The 20,281-nt window shown below is 37.2% G+C and overlaps 1 protein-coding gene across 1 annotated transcript in view; it reads right to left on the reverse strand.

Annotated features, from left to right (window-relative positions):
- RPA1 (replication protein A1, 70kDa) overlaps positions 1-20,281 on the reverse strand; it is a 63,514-nt gene that overhangs the window by 41,056 nt on the left and 2,177 nt on the right. The window contains exons 2-4 of the mRNA XM_008565671.1: positions 10,451-10,501; positions 8,886-8,964; positions 7,696-7,804 (exon numbers count right to left, since the gene is read on the reverse strand). Of these exons, the coding sequence (XP_008563893.1) occupies positions 7,696-7,804; positions 8,886-8,964; positions 10,451-10,501 (239 nt within the window). The remainder of the gene's footprint in view (positions 1-7,695; positions 7,805-8,885; positions 8,965-10,450; positions 10,502-20,281) is intronic.

A 20,281-nucleotide genomic window follows, 5' to 3' on the forward strand; every position in this document is an offset into this window, starting at 1 on the left:
TAGAGTTTTTTTTTTTTTTTTCCTTTTTGTCTTTTTTTCATGACCGGCAACAGATCGCAACCCTCAGTGTCGCGCCCGTACCGGACCAGGACCCGCAACGGGATCGCAACCCTCGGTGTTGCTCCCACACCTCGCTCAGCCAGTGAGCAGCCGGTCTGTATGTGGGATCCGAACCCTCGGCGGAAGCACCGCCACGCTCCCAAGCAGCGCACTGTAACAGTGCGCCACCGGGCCGGCCCAGAATTAAAGAAATTTTTTAAAAACTCTAGTCATGGGGCCGGCCTGGTGGTGCACTGCTACAGTGCGCCACTTGGGAGCGCGGCGGTGCTCCCCCTGAGGGTTCGGATCCCACATACAGACCGGCCGCTCACTGGCTGAGCGAGGTGCAGGTGCAACACCGAGGGTTGTGATCCCGTTGCTGGTCCCGGTCCGGTCCGGGTGCGACACTGAGGGTTGCGATCCGTTGCCGGTCACGAAAAAAGACAAAAAGGAAAAAAAAAAATTTTTTTCTTTAGTTCCACGTCACAAGACACAAAAAACAAACAGACCATGAGAGAGTGGAATAAAATATGTGAAAAAGATAAAAAAGAGTTAATCAATAACCCTGGTTTACAAAGAGCTTCCACAAACACTATTTAAAAAAAAAAAAAGAAAGAAAAAGAAAAAAATGGACAAACTATATAATAAAAAGCTATTCAGAGAACTACAAGTAGCCAACAAATATATGAAAAGAATGACCTCATTAAAATGGAAATTTAAATTAAAATGATTGATAATTATTATTATTTTTTTTTTTTCCTTTTTGTCTTTTTTACTGACCGGTAACGGGATCGCAACCCTCGGTGTCGCGCCCGTACGGGGGACCAGCAACAGGATCGCAACCCTCAGTGTTGCGCCCGCACCACGCTCAGCCAGTGAGCGGGAACCGGTCTCCACATGGGATCCGAACCCTCGGCGGGAGCGCCTCCGCGCTCCCAAGCGGCGCACTCTCCAGTGCACCACCGGGTCGGCCCGATTGATAATTATTTTTAAAAATTAATTAAAACCCAGTATGCTGACAAGGTTAATGTGAAATAGGTTTGTTTTTAAATAACAGCTTTATCTAGATACGATTCATATACCATAAAATTTGCTCTTTCAAAGTATACAGTTCGTGGATTTTGTATATTCATAGAGTTGTGCAAGCATCACCACTACCTAACTTCAGAACCTTCCTATCACCCCTTAAAGAAACACTGTGCCCAATGGCAGTATATTCCCCCACCCATATTCCTCCACCCCTGGGAACCACTAATCTAATTTGTTTCTATGAATTTGCCTATTCAGAAATAGACATTCTTATACAAAATTGATGATGAGTATGATAATTGGTATACTTTCTACAAACAGATGTCCTTTGCCCCCACAATAATAATTCTAGTAATCTATCCTTCCTTTAAAAAAAAGCATGAACATGTAAAGATAAATATATAATGATGATTGCTAAGGTCCTGTTTAGAATAAACCTAAATGACCATCAAAAGGTGAAGAGTAAATAAACTTGGATATGCACACGTACAGGCTCTCAGCAGAGCGGGAGAGAAAGAATATAAGACATGCCACCATGCTGAGGTGGTGAAATAAGGCAGAGCCCACGGGAATGGAATTGTATCCTTGACTGGAGAGAACTGGCTTTGAAGAGTTTCCCAGCAAGGGCTGTACTCCACTCAGCAGAGCTTTCCAACCTCTCCCACAACCATGCCCTGGGGGACAGAAAAGTGGATAGAAAGCATCACTTAAGCCTGGAGTGGAAGATAACAGGTCCCAAGTGGGAAGGTTGGCAAGGAGATGTACCTAGCTGAGACTATGTCAGAGCAAATATGAAGTCTGGACAGAACTGCCCACATTAAGCACGAACAAGATAAAAGAAATGACATAGCAACAATGCAACATACAACTGTGTATAAAAATGACAGGAATAGGGAGGCAAAGACAATTAAAGAACCCAGTCTAGAAGAAAGCATAAGCCAAGAAAGGGAATAATACTTCCCAAAAGTGGTTTGCAAAATAAATAAGACTATGAGTTCAATAAAATAAAAGCCAAAAGATGAGCTAAGAGACTAAGAAGAAAAGGAGCTTGAAAAGCTAAGGAAAACTGAGAACAAATGTAAACACCATTACTTATTAATACTCAACAGAACAGAACAGAGAAAGCTAAAAACTGATTTAGTACTATGTTGGAAAACCTTGATGAAATCTGATGCATGCATTAGAAAAAAGATTAAAGCTGAAAACATACAGAGGACAGTTATCTACAACATACGTAAAAACTGGAATTCAGTAAATGAAACAAAAAACAGCATTAAGGAATAACACACAGAAAAAATTTCCTTGAAAAGAAACAACTGAATCTGCAGACTGAAAGAGCATACCAGAAAAAAAAAAAAAAACATTGGTAAGAACAATTGACACTGAGACAGCCTGGTTAAGTTCCTGAACTTAAAGTATAAAAAAAGAATTCTTCAGGAATATAGATAGAGCAAAGTTCTATAAGGGAAGAAATCAAATCAGGCTGGCCTTAAGACTTTTCCAGATCAACATTCAATGCCAGAAGACAAAATTCTGATGGTAAAGCCACACAACCCAAGAACAGACACCAAGCCAAGCTATCATTCTAGTATAAAGGCCAACAGGCTGATATTAGGTAATATGGCACTAATGAGACATTCCAGAAAAAAAGTTCCTGACTGAAATCCAACCAACAAAGATAATCAAAATAAAGAGGTAGAAAAAAAGAAAGGCTGGAGAAAATGTAAGAGTCCTACATCAGTGTAACATAGAATTTTAAAAATCTAATTACTTTAAGCTTTTAATATTGTTTATAGGTTTTTTGGTCTTGTTTTAATCTCAGTGAAAATTTAACAGAAATTGCTCTCTTATGAAGAAAATTTATCTGATTAAATTCTTTTGTTCCTTCAGTTTGTGTTAAATCACTTTAAAAACTTTTTAATACACAGTATAAATATTTAAAATTTTTCATTTAATTTTTAAAAAATAATTTCAAGCTTACAAAAAAGTTGCAAAAATAGTATGAAGAACTTTTGTTTCCAGAACCATTTGAGAGTTGTCAACATGATACTTTATAATTTCAGGACATTTTCCTACCCAACCACAATACAAACGTCAAAATTAGGAAATTAACACTGATAACCATACTTCCATCTAATCCACAGAACCCACACAAGTTTCATCAATTGTTTCACTAATAGCAAAAGAATTTGGTCCAGGATCACTTGTTACATTTAGTTATCGTATCTCTCCAGACTCCTCCAATCTGGAACATTTTCTCAGTCTTTCCTTTACTTTCATGTTTGACATTTTGAAGATCAAAGGCCAGTTATTTTGTAGAATGTCCCTCAATGTGCCTGAGGCTTCCTCATGACTGGCTACAGATCATGAATCTTTAGCAAGAATGTAAAAGAAGTGATTCTGCAGGTAAAGCCATGTAACCCAAGAATAGACACCCAGCCAAGTTGTCATTCTAGTATAAAGGCCAACAGGTTTCTGCTTGTCCCAGTACTGGAAATGCTATGTTGATCATTAGAATAAGGTGCTGTTTGCCAGGTTTCTCCACTGTAAAATAACCTCTTTTCCTTTCACAATGAATAATTATGTTGTTGGTGAGCTACTTTAACCCTATAAATAACTTGTTTCTCATCACTCTTTCACCCACCTGTTTCAGCATCTGTGGTAAGTTGAATAATGACCCCCTCAAAAGATATCCACATCCTAATACCTGGAACCTGGGAATGTTTCCTTATACAGCAAAAAGGGACTTTGTGTATGTGATTAAGGATTGAAATGGGGAGATCATCTTAAGTGGGCCATAAACGTAATCACATCAATCCTTTTGAGAGAGCTGAGGTGGATTTGACACAGACAGGAGAGGAGAAGGCAATGTGACCATAGAGGTAGAGACAGGAATGATGGAGCCATAAGCTAAGGAATGCCAGTAGCTACTAGAAGCTGGAAGAGGCAAGGAACGTATTCTCCCATAGAGTTTTCAGATGGAGCACAGCCCTACTGACACCATGATTTCAGCCCAGTGAAACCACTTTCAACTTCTGGCCTCCAGAGAGAATAAATTTCCATTGTTTTAAACCACCAAGTTTATGGTAAGTTGTTACAGAAGCCCCAGGAAACATACAGCACCTACTGATGTCTCCTGCATGAATTAGTCATTACTCTGATGGTTGCCAAATAGCAATTTTCTAATTACATCATGCCTTCTACATTTGTTAGATGGCATTCTATTATAAGAAAAGGCTTTCTGTTTCCCCCAAGTAATCACTTATTCAGTATGGACTATATGAATTCCTATTTTATTCAGTAGATTCAAAACTGTTACTATCTTTAGGGCTGGCCCGTGGCTCACTCGGGAGAGTGTGGTGCTGAGAACACCAAGGCCGCAGGTTTGGATCCCTACATAGGGATGGCCGGTTGGCTCACCGGCTAAGTGTGGTGCTGACAACACCAAGCCAAGGGTTAAGATCCCCTCACCGGTCTTCTTTTTATAAAAAAACAAACTGTTACTATCTTTATTTTGATTTTTAAATCGTCCTAGGTTTGATGAGTTTAAGACCCTGCAAGCCAGTTTCTTTTTCCTTTTTTTTATTTTTTAAAATTTTTTTAAAAAACATGACCGGTAAGAGGATCTTAACCCTTGACTTGGTGTTGTCAGCAACGCGCTCTCCGAAGTGAGCAAACTGGCCATCCCTATATGGGATCCGAACCTGCAGCCTTGGTGTTACCAACACCATGCTCTCCCAAGTGAGCCATGGGCCGGCCCTCCACATAGATTGTTGCCTCACCCTACCCAGGCTCTGACAACCCACACTGGGCCGCAGCCACCCCACTTCCAGGCATGTTCTCTTCACCTGCTTGTGCTCCAACACCTTGTGTCAGTCCCCAAAAATACCCTCCTCACCTCACTTCAGCTCTGCCACTCAGGATGGATTCCAGGCCATCCCCACCACCACTCCCTCCCCTGTGGACACCTACCTCGCTCGGCCTCACCTAATGGCTTTTGGACTGAATTACTCAGAAAGGAAGAGAGCAAAAACAGTACTTACATTATCATTCCACGATCAAAATTATTTCTATCTATTCACCAATCATTTTTAAATATGGATAAAGAGATATCTGGAATGATGTTCACTAAATGATAATAATGGTTATTTCTGGGTTGTATAAATGTCGGATAATTTTGTTCTTCCTTGTAACTTTTTTCTACTGTTTGAAACAATTATAGTATGTATCATTTTAATTAAAATAATCATATTCTCTAAAAAAATAGAATACAAACGTAAAAGAGCTACAGACACAGTCAAAGAAACATTACCAAAATTTCTAAAATAGTGAAATGCTATATATAATTTAAATGTTTACTAAATTATGTTAAATATATACAATGGCATACTAAGCAATACATAATGACACAGAGGTAGAGTCATGCGCTGCATTAAGGACTGTTTCTGTCAACAATGGGCCATATATACGATGGGTTCCCATAAGATTTTAATGGAGCTGAAAAACTCCTATCACCTAGTGACATCATAACACAATTAATTTTCTTATAAATTTAGTGTAGCCTAAGTGTACAACATTATAAAGTCCACAGTAGTGCACAGTAATGTCCTAGGTCTTCACATTCACTCACCACTCACTCACCGACTTACCTAAAGCAACTTCCAATCCTACAAGATCCAGTCATGGTAAGTACCCTATACAGGTATACCATTTTTTATCTTTTACACCATATTTTTACTGTATTTTTTCTATGTTTAGACACACAAATACTCCACTGTATTACAAATGCCTATTGTATTCAGTACAGTAGCATGTTGTACAGGTTTGTAGCCTAGGAGCAATAGGCCCCACCATTTAGGTTTGTGTAAGTACACTCTGTGATGCTCCCACAATGATGAAATCACCTAATGAAACATTTCTCAGAACATATCCCTGTCGTTAAGCAATGCATGACTGTATATCTAGGGACATGTAAAAATCATCACCATAAAGTTAAAAAAGAATATTATAAAACTTTATTTATTATAAAGCTACTCTTCCTAAAGAAAGTATGTATTTATATTCATACAAAAAATCTGGAAGAATATACAACAAAATATCAGTAACAGTTATTTCTAGGCAGTGGGATTACAGTTACTTTTCTCTTTGTTTATGTGAGTTTTATAGTTTATATATAAAGTACAGTAAAAGTTGTGTTATAAAACATAATGGCAAAACCACAAAACTCTATCAGGGCAAAGATATTGCTTCATGTTATAGAAAAATAAGTAACTGTAAACTAAAGAGTCTTACACCCAATTAAAACAGTTTAACTGAGAGTCAAATATAGAATTTTTAGAGGATAGAGAATTTTACCATTCACAAACTCTCCCTATAAGAGTTGCTAAAAGATGTACTTTAGGAGAATGGAAATTGAACCAAGGAAGGAGTGTTATTAAAGAAGCAAAGGTGAGCTAACAAACTATGGGTAAACCTGAATAAGCACTGCTTACAGAAGAGAATGAACTCTTTGGAGGAAATAAAAACAAAGTTGAACTAAAACAGTGACCATAGTTAGATCATTTTAAGACCTTTGTTTTATTTGGGAGCATGGTAAAAATACTGACCTATTTTAGAGTATTTGTTAACTCAAATGGGGATTTTTTTTTTTAAATTTAAGAATTACCCTGAAGGCAGAAGTAGAAAATATAAATTCCAAACCATGGGGGAAAAAAAGAAAACTCAAGCAATCCAGGAAAAGAGAAAAAAACAAAGCAAGAACACACAAAAAATGCAAAATTAAGAAAAAAAAATCTATAATAAATTAAACAGAATAAAGCTGACCAATTAAATCTCAAATTTAATTTTATAACTATATGCTATTTATAAAAGACATCCAAAATTAATAACAGCAAGGCTAAAAGTTAAAAGAAGGATAAAGATATATGAAACAAATATAAATTGAAGAAGTTGTTTGGAAATACACAGATAATAATGTAATACATATTGATATACCTTTACTAACGTGAGAATACTTGTTATATCTGTTTCTCATGTTTTGGTTGCATTTTGTAATTGAAAATAAAAAACTTGAGGGAAAATAAAATATATAAAAATAACATTATAAAGCCACCCCTCCCCCCCAAATAAATCATTTTTCAGCAATGGGAATAATAGTTCTGTTCACCATTGTATCTCTAGCATGTAGCATCTCGTAGGTACTTGACATACTCTATATGGGCTAAATAAAGTGTTTGCTATGAAAGATTCAAGATTGAAAAAAAAATGGTAGCATTACATAATTAACTATATTTTTTGCTATAATAAGTGACCTCTTTTCATTAAAAAATACTTTAGGAAGGAATCCAAAAAAAAAAATTGGTTCTGAACAAATTAGAAATAAGAAGAGTTCTGCATTCTGCTTTAATCTTCTGCTCTAACATTTCCAGTTCATTTCCATATTTCTCTTCCTTTGGTGCCATGTTTTAGTCACCTGAATTCAAAATTGAATAAGCTGTAAATTCTTTCCTGAAAACTCATCATTGCCTTTTTTTATTCCTAATTGATTTTTGGCATCCAATGTACTTCTCTGTTCGAAAATCAGTTCCCATTCTACAGCACAATAAGACAGAAAAAAAAATCACATACCTTCCATCTTTCAGAGTGTTAACAAGAAATCGGTTAATCTGGCAAATACAGTTGCTGGACAATTGTTCTTGCTCAACAAGACGGTTCAATTGTGTTGCCAACATGAAAGCTGAAAAGCACAGAGATTATATTAACCTCCAAAACATCTGCCTCAAGAATCTGAAAGCTAATCACATGTGTGCTAGCAAAGAAAAATGCCTTAAATATGTTCCTGAAATTAAAACTAGTCAGACTCAGGGCCGGCCCATGGCTCACTTGGGAGAGTGTGGTGCTGATAACACCAAGGCCTCGGGTTCAGATCCTATATAGGGATGGCCAGTTAGCTCACTTGGGAGAGCATGGTGCTGACAACACCAAGCCAAGGGTTAAGATCCCCTTACTGGTCATCTTTTAAACAGAAAAAAAAGAAAAAAAAAAAAAAGAGTAGCAGCATAAAGGGAAAAAAAAAAGTAGCAACAGATGTTTAACACACAGCAAATTTTAGTTTTTTACTATGCAGAGTCTGACTAGTTTTATTTTATTTATTTATTTATTTATTTTTAATTTTTTTTTTTTTTTTAAAGATGACCAGTAAGGGGATCTTAACCCTTGGCTTGGTGTTGTCAGCACAATGCTCGGCCAGTGAGCAAGCCGGCCATCCCTATATAGGATCCGAACCCAGGGCCTTGGTGTTATCAGCACCGAACTCTCCCGAGTGAGCCAGGGGCTGGCCCATTTACTCTGCTACTCTTAAATGTATGTCATAAAGTGCACAAAATCATTTTTTCCATCATTCAGGGTTCATGATGAAGACTAAAAAGTTTTTTCTAGGTCCTTCACATTGTTACTAGAGATAGCAAGTATATACTTTGTAAATTCTCTCCTTTCTCCCTATTAAAGCTTACGAAACAGAAATAAAACCCCCAAAACAATATAGAACAGCTATTCACCAAATATCAATATCATCCTTAGGGAAATTAAGTCAAAGAAAACATAGAGCATGAGTTAGAGAAAATTAATTAAACCAAGTGGCAGCTTTCCACTACATCCAAGGTATTGTTAGAATGTTCTCTGCCAGCTGCAATTCTATCTGAATGAATTGCATAGCCAAGCAAACGCAGACTTCAGGAATGCCCCAAAGTACTGCAATGAAAATATTGGGTGTGCTCTTACTATTTAAATACTCACAAAGTCCTATACATCATACTCACAGGATAGAGTATTCAATCCATCGCTCATAAGCAGTCGATAACGGGGTGGACTATTCCCAGTAGTAATGGGACGAATGCTCTAGGAAAGAAAACTTGATTCATTAGCCACGTTGTCTGCCCTGTCCCCGGGGATAAGTAAACCTAAGTGGCAGGAGAGTGGGTTTGCCATTAGCTCAACACAAACTGAACTGCTTGCCCATTCTCCTGACACTTAAATCCAAGTAAAAAGAAAATTGGATTTGATGATTCTCCTACCAACCTCTATCTGCTAACATTATTAAACACATGTAGACTAGAGTAAAATGAGCTACCAATATTTTCACGTACTCTCTTAACTCAAATTTAGCTGAAAATCAATTACCAAAAAGAAAAACAACAACACACAACAGAGTACCTAATATACACAAGGTACTGTGTAGAAAACATGCTAAAAATACCAAAAATATAAATAAATAAAATAAAATCCTTGCCCTGAAGGGGCTTACGATTGGGATGGAGATGGAGGCAGAGAGATACAAGTGATGTGTGCACATAATGATATGAAGGCAGAGCTGAGACATTTATCCCAACTTGAAGGAGACCAGAGGCAGCTTTCTGAAGGAAGCGAACTACATAACCAGAGCCTTAAATGATTGGCAGTTAGTCTGGGAGCAGCAAGGAGACCATCAGGCCTACTAACTAAAATCTGGAGGTAAGATCCAGGATTCTGCTTCTGATTTTTAAAATTCTGACTAAAGTTTGAGAACCCCTTAACGAATGAAGGGTTAACTGAAGAATTTTAATCAGATGAGTTTGGACGTGTTGTCCCTGCCAAAACTCATGTGGAAATCTGATCCCCAATGTGGCAGTCAGTGTTGGGAGCTGTTTGAATCATGGGGACAGATCCCTCACGAATGGATTAATGCTCTCCCTGGGAGAGAGGGGCGTGAGTGAGATCTGGCTCTATTAGTTCTCACAAGAGCTCGTTTAAAAGACCCTGGCACCTCCCCTCTCTCTTACTTCCTCTCGCCATGTGATCTGCTTGTACCTGCAGCTGCCTGCTACTTTCTGCCATGATTAGAAGCAGCCTGAGGCCCACCCCAGATACAGCTGTCCCAGAATCATAAGCCAAATAAAACTCTGTTCTTTATAAATTACCCAGTCTCAGGTATTCTGTTATAGCAACACAAAACAGACTAATACAGCAGACAAGTTCACTTTAGATAAATGTCTCTCCGGAGGTCACATGTAAGGCAGATTTGAGCAAGACAAACCTAAGGGCAAGAGGGCAAGTAAGGAGGCAGCTATAATGATACACAGCATTACAGTCATCTATCAACTGTGGAAAAGAACCAAGAGGCAAAGCCATAAACCTGAACCTCCAAAGGTTTACCTTTAGCTAGCATGATATTTAAAAAAAAAAAAAGCCTGGCTCTTCTCTCAGGGTTACAATGTGGACTGACTGGCCTATTTTTTGTGATGATGAGAACTGCCTAAAGTATACAAATCTGTATGACCTTCATCAAACATAACTTATAATTACACATGACCTTTTAAAATGACATAAAACATATGAAGATACTTACAATGACTTGGAGGATGGGTTTTATGGATGTATCTCCCTGTTGCATTATGGCCTAAAAGAGTAAAAACAGATTTGTGTGAGACATGCACTCAAATAATGTTTAAAAATTGACATATTTTTACAGCTTGGTATTTGGAATAAACTACGGATAACAGTGTTAAAAGAGCCTATTCAGAACCTGTCACTTGAAAGGTCTAGTTTATCACTCTGTACAAATCATGAAAGTGAGATGCGTGCTTACCAATAAGGGTATACTTACTACATCTAAAACAGTGGAGGACTGGCCAGTTAGCTCAGTTGGTTAGAGCACAGCCTTGTAACATCAAGGTCAAGGATTCAGATCCCCAAACCGGCCAGCCACCAAAAAAAAAAAAAAAAAAAAACCACTGGTATCATGTATGTATCATCATTCTTAACAGCACATTAATTTCCCTATAGTGTCCGTTAACAGGAAATTAGATAAATTATGATAAATCCTTAAAACAGAATATCATATAGCCTTAAAAAGAGGATGTTCTTTATGTAACACTGGCTGTCTCCTGTGAGAGGAACTGGGGGGTAAGGGGCACATATGTGGGAGGCAGATCTTGCACTGCATCCTCTTTTCTACCTTTTGGATTTTAAATCTCATGACTCTATTAGCATCTACAAAAATTTATAAAAAAAAACAGAGTAACTATCAACCAGGTTTTTAGTTTGTTTTTAAAAAGCCATCATTTAAGGGAAACCATCAGAAAAACCAACAGTAGTAAAATCAGGTGTGTGACCTCTGCTTCAGGTCATGCTAAATAAATTATACCAGATTAGCTCCTCCAAACAAAAACTAAAAAACTCAACAAAAATACATAAACTATTCTCAAATACAGGACAATAAGTAGAGCAAGATCGTGATTCCTCAAAGAAGGGAAACAAATGAGTTCAGTCCTACAATCAGCCTGGCTTCCTGCACAAAGGTACTCTCTGGATCCACAGTATAGGGAAGAGAACCCAAGAAGAACATGATGGTCCTGTTGAGCACAGATCAGAGCTCAGGGAGATGAGTTTGCTGGATTTCGAAGCTGCAGAGTACCAGAGAGGAGGGAGTTACACCAAGAAAGAGCTTCAATAACCTACACAGAGGTTCCCTTGAGTCATCCGCTGAATTCTAAGTTGTGAATACAAAGAATGAGACTCCACAAGGCCTGGCAAGGAATAAGTATTAGAAGGGCTGGACAGTTACCTCAGTTGATTAGAGCACAGCCTTACAGACTTATAATGCCAAGGTCACAGGTTTGGATCCCCATACCAGCCAGCCACCAAAAAAAACCACCACAAAGTATTAGAGGAACTAGACTCCCGAAAAAGACCGTGCCTTAGAAGCAGAACTAAACGAGCCCCAAACTAAAAGCTGCTCTAGATCCACTCTGTTCTCAAATGTATCTAGCTGATCTGCAAGTAAATTAGCCTGCCAGAACAACTCAATATCCTCTAAAGAAATAGACATAATCTAGACATTCATAATTTAATATTCATGATGCCCAACATCTAATCAAAAATTACAGGACAAAATATTTTTTTGAAGATAGACATGAGAAGTTAAAGATGCATACTACAACCTTGAAGCAGTAGTTCTCAAATTGCAGTTTGGGGACCCAAGACCCTTTCAGGGGGGTCCATAAATTCAAAATTATTTTCATTTTTTTTTTTTGTCTTTTTCCGTGTCCGGCAACGGATTGCAACCCTCAGTGTCGCCCCCGTACCGGACCGGGACCGGCAACAGGATCGCAACCCTCGGTGTTGCTCCCGCACCTCGCTCAGCCAGTGAGCGGGAACCAGTCCGTATGTGGGATCCGAACCCTCGGCGGGAGCGCCACCGCGCTTCCCAAGCGGCGCACTAACGCAGTGCGCCACCGGGCCGGCCCCCTATTTTCATTTTTATAAACAAGACTTTGCCGTTCTTATTCTCATGGAGACTGAGTTAATATTTCATCTGAAGAATTCTATTATTGCCTTACAAAATGTTGCATCTATAGATATGGCAAGACTTGCTGTTTTGCTTGTATTCATCTGGTATCAGCACCAACTATCTAATAAGAGTCTTTCATGTGAATGCCTGACAATGAACACAAATTATTCTAAAACATTCAAAGTGATGAATTACTTTCTGAAACTGAAAACATAGTCAATGAATTCTAGAATTTATCCTAGAACAGCTGATGGTGCAAAGCAATGGTAGGTAAAACTACTGGTACCTTAGCATAGTACGAGACTAGTAGTCATTGTATTCTTCACAGCCTTGAACTTATTGGGAGAGCAGGGGTGCTTTCACTAAAGAATGTCCTTGGTGAAGCAGTAAAATTATTTATTATAGTAAATCTCCCTTGAGTATATAAATGTCTAATATTCCACATAACAATATGGGAATGCAATATGCAAAAAGTATTTCTGCTGCCTACTGAAGTATGGTTGTGGTCTCAAGAAAAAGCATTTGTGTAATTGTTTTGAGTTGTGAGTAGAACTAGCTACTTTTTTCATGGAACATCATTTTCACTTGAAAGAACAAATGACAAACTATGGTTGTTCAGACTCAGGAATTTAGCAGATATTTTCTCAAAAATAAAGAAAGTGAGCTTGTTTTCATGGAAAAATAACAGTATTTGCGCTGCCAATAGTAAGAGTTATCTTCTTGTGAAAATCAGAGCTTTTGAAAACTTGTATTCACCACCATGAGCTTTACAGTTTCCAAATACATATTTTTCTGGTGAAATCAGTGGTGATATTAATGAATGTGAATTTTTGATATTACAAAATATGTCAATGTTTGGAAGATCTACATACACAATGAGCCAATATTTTCCAAATGATTAATGTATGATATTAAAAATAATGCATAGGTAAAACATCCATTCAAAATGCAAGATAGACCAATTCTACATTCCAGCTAAGCTTTACCAAACTACCGCTTAATGAGTTTTGATGAAGCATCAAAAAAGAAGCCCGAAAAGACTATTAAAATACTCCTCCCTTTCTAACTACTTATCTGTGTGAGGCCAGATTTCCTTCATCTAGTTCAAACAAAACATATATCAATAAACTGAATGCAGAAGCAGATTAAAAATCTAGCTGTCATGTCTTTTATTAAGCCCTATATTAAAGAGATGTACAAAAATGTAAAATGATGCCACTTTTCTCACTATTTTTGTTTTGAAATATATGGGGTTTTTTTAAATAAAATATGTTATTTATGTCAATGAGTTTGTTATTATTTTAAATGAATAAATATTTTTAAAACATCTCAGTTATGATTTCAAATATGGTATGGTAGATATAACCCACAAAAACAAAAGCTCTTGGGTAGTCCTCAATGATTTTTAACAATGTAAAAGCATTCTAAGCCCCAAACATTTGAGAATCATTGTTATAATCTGAATGCTTCTGTTCCCCCAAAATTCATATGCTTAAGTCTTAATCCCCAATTTGATGGCATTGGGAGGTGGAACCTTCGAGATGTACTTAGATTTAAATGAGGTCATGAAGATGGAGCCCCTACAATGGGATTAGTGCCTTATAAAAGGAAGAGAGGTCAGATCTTGCTTGTTCTCTTTCCAAAAGCATAAAGAAGTTATGGAAGCAGTCTAAAAGCCAAGAAGAGGGTCCTCACCAAGAACCAGACTTACCAGCACCTTGACCTTGGACTTCCCAGCCACCAGATATATAAGAAATAAATGTTTGTTGTTTAAGCCACCCAGTCTATGGTATTTTTTTATAGCAGCCCAACCTGACTAAGACATGCTGCCCTAGACCCATCATTTGCAAGTAAAGCAGAAGGAAAGCGGGTTGGCCAGTTAGCTCATCTGGTTAGAGCACGGTGCTGATAATACCAAAGTCCAGGGTTCGATCCCTGTATATCCACAAGAAAGTTAAAAAAGGAACAGAGAGAACAAAAAGAAACAACTAGCAAGATGAAAAACTGAAACCCAATTATATAATATTAAGTGTAAATGGTTTAAGTAATCCAATTAAAAGGCAGAAACTATAGGAATGAATAAGAAAGACCCAACTATTTGCTGTCTTCAAGAAAGCCACTTCAAATTTGAATAGAGAGACTAAAAGTAAAACAGTGGGAAAAGATACATCATTAACAGCAGACAAAGTAGACTTCAGAACAAGGAATATTATCAGGAACATAAAGGGAAATTTAACAACAATGACAAGAGGGGTTGATTCCTGAAGAAGACATACAATGCCCAATGTGTGCACAAGAGTTTTGAAATAAATGAAGGAAAAACTGACAGAATTAAAAGGAAAAATAGAAAAATCCACAATTATAATTGGTGGTTTCAACATTCTTCTCTCAGTAATTGACAGGGCAAACAGAGCTTTCCCCTTCCCCCTCCCAAAAGGAAGAATATAGGAAATCTGAACTATTGACCAACTTGACCTGATTAGATCATTTAACTCCTGCAGAAAACACATTCTTTTAAGTGCACCTGGATCACCTGCATCAAGACAGTCCATATGCTGGGCAATAAAACATGTCTTAATAAACATTAAAAGACTGAAATCACACAGGGTATATTATCTGACCAAACTAGAATTAAATAAAAAATCAGTAACAATATGGTACCTAGAAAACACCCAAATATTTGGAAATTAAACAACACATTTCTTTTTTTTTTTTTTTTCCTTTTTGTCTTTTTTCGTGTCTGGCAACGGATCGCAACCCTCAGTGTCGTGCCTGTACCGGACCGGGACCGGCAACGGGATCGCAACCCTCGGTGTTGCTCCCACACCTCGCTCAGCCAGTGAGCGGGAACCGGTCTATATGTGGGATCCGAACCCTCGGCGGGAGCACCACCGCACTCCCAAGCGGCGCACTGTAGCAGTGCGCCACCGGGCCAGCCCAAACAACACATTTCTAAATAACCCATCTGTTGAAGAAGAAGACACAAGATAAATTAGGAAGTACTATTAATCGAATGAAAATGAAAACACAATCTATCTAAATCTGTGGGATGTAGCTAGAGTAATGCTTACAGGGAAAATTATAGCTTTAAATGCTTATACCAGAAAAAAAAAGGTTCAATGTCTATGATCTAAAAAAAAGAAATTAAACCCAAGTATGTAGGAGGAAGGAAAAAATGACAGCAAAAATCAATTGAATTGAAATGGATAAACAATAGCAAAAACCTGAACCAAAAGCCCATTCTTTGAAAAGATCGATAAAATTGATAAACCTCTAGACAGTCTGGTCAAGAAAAAGAAAACATATTTTCAGTATCAGAAATGAAAAAGGAGGCATCACTATAAATCATATATGTATATGTGTGTGTGTATATATATTTGGAAAAACTTCATGAAACAACTTAGATAAAATGGATAAATCTCTTAAAAAACACAAATCATCAAAATGATATAAAACCAACAAAATCTACATAGCTCTATATCAAATTTTTTTCAGAGGGGGAGAAGGGGGACTGCTGGCCGGTACAGGGATCAAACCCTGGACCTTGGTGATATTAGCACCACACAGATAGTTCCATATCTGTTAAAGAAATTGAATTTGTAATTTAAAATATGTCAACAGAGAAAATGCTAGGTCCAGATGGCTTTATTGGTGAATTCTAAGATTTAAGGACAAAAAATGCCAATCTTGCATAAATTATTTCAGTATATAGAAGAGAAGACTTTCCAAATCATTTTATGATGTTAGATTTACTCTGACAGAAAAAAAAAAAGATATTCTAAGAAAAACTATAGACCTATATAACTCATGAACATGTAGGTGCAAAAAAGCCTCAACAACATATTAGCAAATCAAATCCAGCACCACATAAAATAGACAATGTCATGACCAAATGAGATTATCCCAGGAAGGCAAGGTTTATTCAACATCTGAAATTTGTCACACTAACAGAATAAAGAAGAAAAACTATGATTATCTCAACAGATGCAGAAAAGGTATTTGACAAAATTCAACACTCATTCATTATAAAAAGTGTCAGCGAACTAGGCATAGAAGAAAGGCTTAAACTGAAGCTGGCATCTATTTAAAAAAAATCTAGTTATCATCACACTTAATGGTACAAGACTGAATGATTGCCCCCTAAGATCAGAAAAAAGGCAAGGGATACGGCTCTCATTACATTTACTCGTTATGGTATCAGAAGCGCTAACTAATGCAATAAGTCAAGAAAAAGAAACAAAAAGCATAAAGACTGGAAAGGAAAAAATAAAATTGCCTTCATTTGTACATGATATGATTGTGTGCATAGGAAATCCTAAGGAATCCATAAAAACTAATAAATCAATTTAGCAATTTTGCAGGATACAAGATTGACATGCAAAAATCACTCATATTTCTATATCCTAGCAATGAACAACTGGAGAATAAATTTTTCAAAAATGCCATTTAAGGGCCAGCCCATGGCTCACTTGGGAGAGCGTGGTGCTGACAACAGCAAGTCAAGGGTTAAGATCTCCTTACCAGTCATCTTAAAAAAAAAAAGCCATTTAAGTACCATCAAAAGTAAAATACCCACAGATAAACTTAACAATACATATGCAAGACCTGCACACTGTAAACTATAAAACACTTCTGAGAGAAATTAAAGAAAACCTAAATAAATGAAGAGCTATATATACCATGGTTTGAAAGACTGAATGTTTGTAAAATGCCAATTGACCCCAAACTGATCTATAAATGTAATGTGATTCCAATCAAAATCCCATCAGGCCTTCTTTATCGAAAACAGACAAGCTGAGTCTAAAATGTATATGAAAGTGCAGAAAACCTAGTATCAATAAAACAATTTTGAAAAAGAAATGAAGCTGGGGAACTTACATCATCAAATTTCAAGATTTAGTTTAAAACTACAGTTTTTAAAACAATGTGGTATTAGTATAAGCATCAATATACAAGGGCACTTCAAAAAATTCATGGAAAGATTCATATTATCTTTTAATTCCATTTTTCCACAAACTTTTTGAAGTACCCTCATATAGCTCAATGACAGAATAGACATTCCAGAAATAGACCCACACATATACAGTCAATTGATTTTATCAAAGATGACAAAGTAACTTAATGGAACAGGATAGTCATTTCAACAAATATAGCTGGAACTGAACATCTATATGGGAAATGATCTATATACCAAATATAAAAAAAGTAAACTTGAATCACAAACCTAAAAGCAAAGCTAAAATTATAAGACTTCTAGCAGGAGACACAGACAAAAGATTTGTGACCTTGGGGTGGGCAAAACACCTTAGGACACAAAAGTACAATTCAGAAAGAAAAAAAAACTGATAAACTGGACTTCATCAAAATTTAAAACTGCTCTTCAAAAAAAATAAACACAAAACCACCATTAAAAGAATGAAAAGGCAAGCCACAGGTTGGGAGAAAAAAATATATAATATGTATACTTAAATTTAACAAAAAACATATCCAGAATAAACAAAGAATTCTTACAACTCATTAATAAGAACACAAGCCAACTTTTTCAATGGGCAAAAGAGTTGAAGATATATAAAGAGCCAATAAGCTCATGAAAAAATGCTCAACATCACTAGTCATCACAGAAATATAAATTAAAACCACTGTGAGATATCATTAACTAGTCATCACAGAAATATAAATTAAAACCACTGTGAGATATCATTAACTAGTCATCACAGAAATATAAATTAAAACCACTGTGAGATATCATTAACTAGTCATCACAGAAATATAAATTAAAACCACTGTGAGATATCATTAACTAGTCATCACAGAAATATAAATTAAAACCACTGTGAGATATCATTACAAATTCACCACAATAGTTAAAAAGACTGACAATACTAAGTATTGGCAAGGATATGGAGCAACTAGAATTCTCATAACCACTTTGGAAAACAGAGTTTAGCAATTTCTTATAAAGTTAAACAACCAGCTACCATATGACCCAGCAACTGCACTCCTTGCTATTTATCTCAGAGGAATAAAAGCATATTTCCACAAAAAAATTGGATATAAGGTTCACGACATCTTCATTCATAATAACCAAAAAATGAAAATAACCCAAATGCCCAACAAGAAGTAAACAAATTGTGTTACAGTCATACAATGGAATATTACTCAGCAATAAAAAGGTGCAAACTATGGAAACAACATGGATAAATCCCAGGAACCATTTTGCTGAAAAAAAGAAGCCAGACACAAAAGGGTAGCTATTTTGTGATTCCATTTATATGAAGTTTTAGAACAGTCAACCTATAGTTGGGCTGGTGGGTTAGCTCACTTGGTTAGAGCATGGTGCTGATAACACCAAGGTCCAGGGTTTGATCCCTGCACTGACCAGCCCCCCCCAAAAAAAATCTATAGTGATAGAAACCAGAACAGTGGTTGCCTAGGAGGTGGGAGAAGATGGAGGAGCAGGAGGAAACTAAGTGTACTGATGGGAATATTCTATATCTAGATTGGGGTGGTGTGGTTACAGGCTGCATATATTTGTCAAAATTCAAACTGTACACTTAAAATAGGTATATTTTATTACATGTAAATAAAACTTCAATGAAGGTGATTTTTTTAAAAAGTAATTGTATCTGGGGAACAGAACTGGGCAACACCGGGCAGAAGGTCAGAAATTTCATTAAACACTGATCTGTTCTATTTGATTTTAAAACCATACATGTATTCCTTTATTCTTTTTTATTTAAAATGTGTCATCATAATACTGACTACAAGATTACTTTTTTCTGGGATAGCATGACATGTACACTTAAGATAAAACTGCCTTAAATTTTCCACATTAACATTGCTAATAAAAATACAAGGCAACAGAATGCAATAGTCAAGGGCACATGAGTTCAAATCCTTACCCCATGAGGTATTATTATTTATTTTTATATTATTTCAATGTAAACCTCTCTGCACTTGAATTTCTTCATCTGTAAGATGGTCGTATTGATAAAAATCTATCTTACTTAAGCACTGATGATTATAAAAGTATGACACACTGGAAACGGTCAAAAAAATCAGTTCCCGGGCCGGCCCGGTGGTGCACTGGATAGTGCGCCGCTTGGGAAGCGCGGCAGCGCTCCCGTCTGAGGGTTCCGATCCCACGTACAGACCGGCTCCCGCTCACTGGCTGAGTGAGGCGCGGGAGCAACGCCGAGGCTTGCGATCCCGTCGCCGGTCCCCGGTCGGGTACGGGGGCAACACTGAGGGTTGCGATCCGTTGCCGGACACGGAAAAAAGACAAAAAAAAAAATCAGTTCCCGGGCCGGCCCGGTGGTGCACTGGATAGTGCGCCGCTTGGGAAGCGCGGCAGCGCTCCCGTCTGAGGGTTCCGATCCCACGTACAGACCGGCTCCCGCTCACTGGCTGAGTGAGGCGCGGGAGCAACGCCGAGGCTTGCGATCCCGTCGCCGGTCCCCGGTCGGGTACGGGGGCAACACTGAGGGTTGCGATCCGTTGCCGGACACGGAAAAAAGACAAAAAGACAAAAAAAAAAAATCAGTTCCCTTCCCCTTTCTTTCTATAACCCAATTACTTAAGATACAAATGTTATTTATTTTATTTACTACAATAATTCCATGCATAATCTCTTATTTTATGATGTTAGCTCTTGTCTAAAACACCTCCACTATTTGTGCGCTACCTACATAACTAAAATACTTAAGCTGATAAAGTTGACAGTTTCTCCACACTCACTCTATTACCACAAACACACACAAAAACTTCCCTTTTTCACTTGTGAACAAAAACCCAAGTAATACTTCACCTAACACTGGAAATAGGCTTGTAAAATTCTGAATACAGGGAAAACTAATTTTTCAAAATATTTAGATAACTCATGATCAT

The sequence above is a fragment of the Galeopterus variegatus genome, unplaced genomic scaffold (genome assembly GCF_000696425.1).
Source record: "Galeopterus variegatus unplaced genomic scaffold, G_variegatus-3.0.2 Scaffold201, whole genome shotgun sequence".
Classification (NCBI taxonomy): Eukaryota; Metazoa; Chordata; class Mammalia; order Dermoptera; family Cynocephalidae; genus Galeopterus; species Galeopterus variegatus.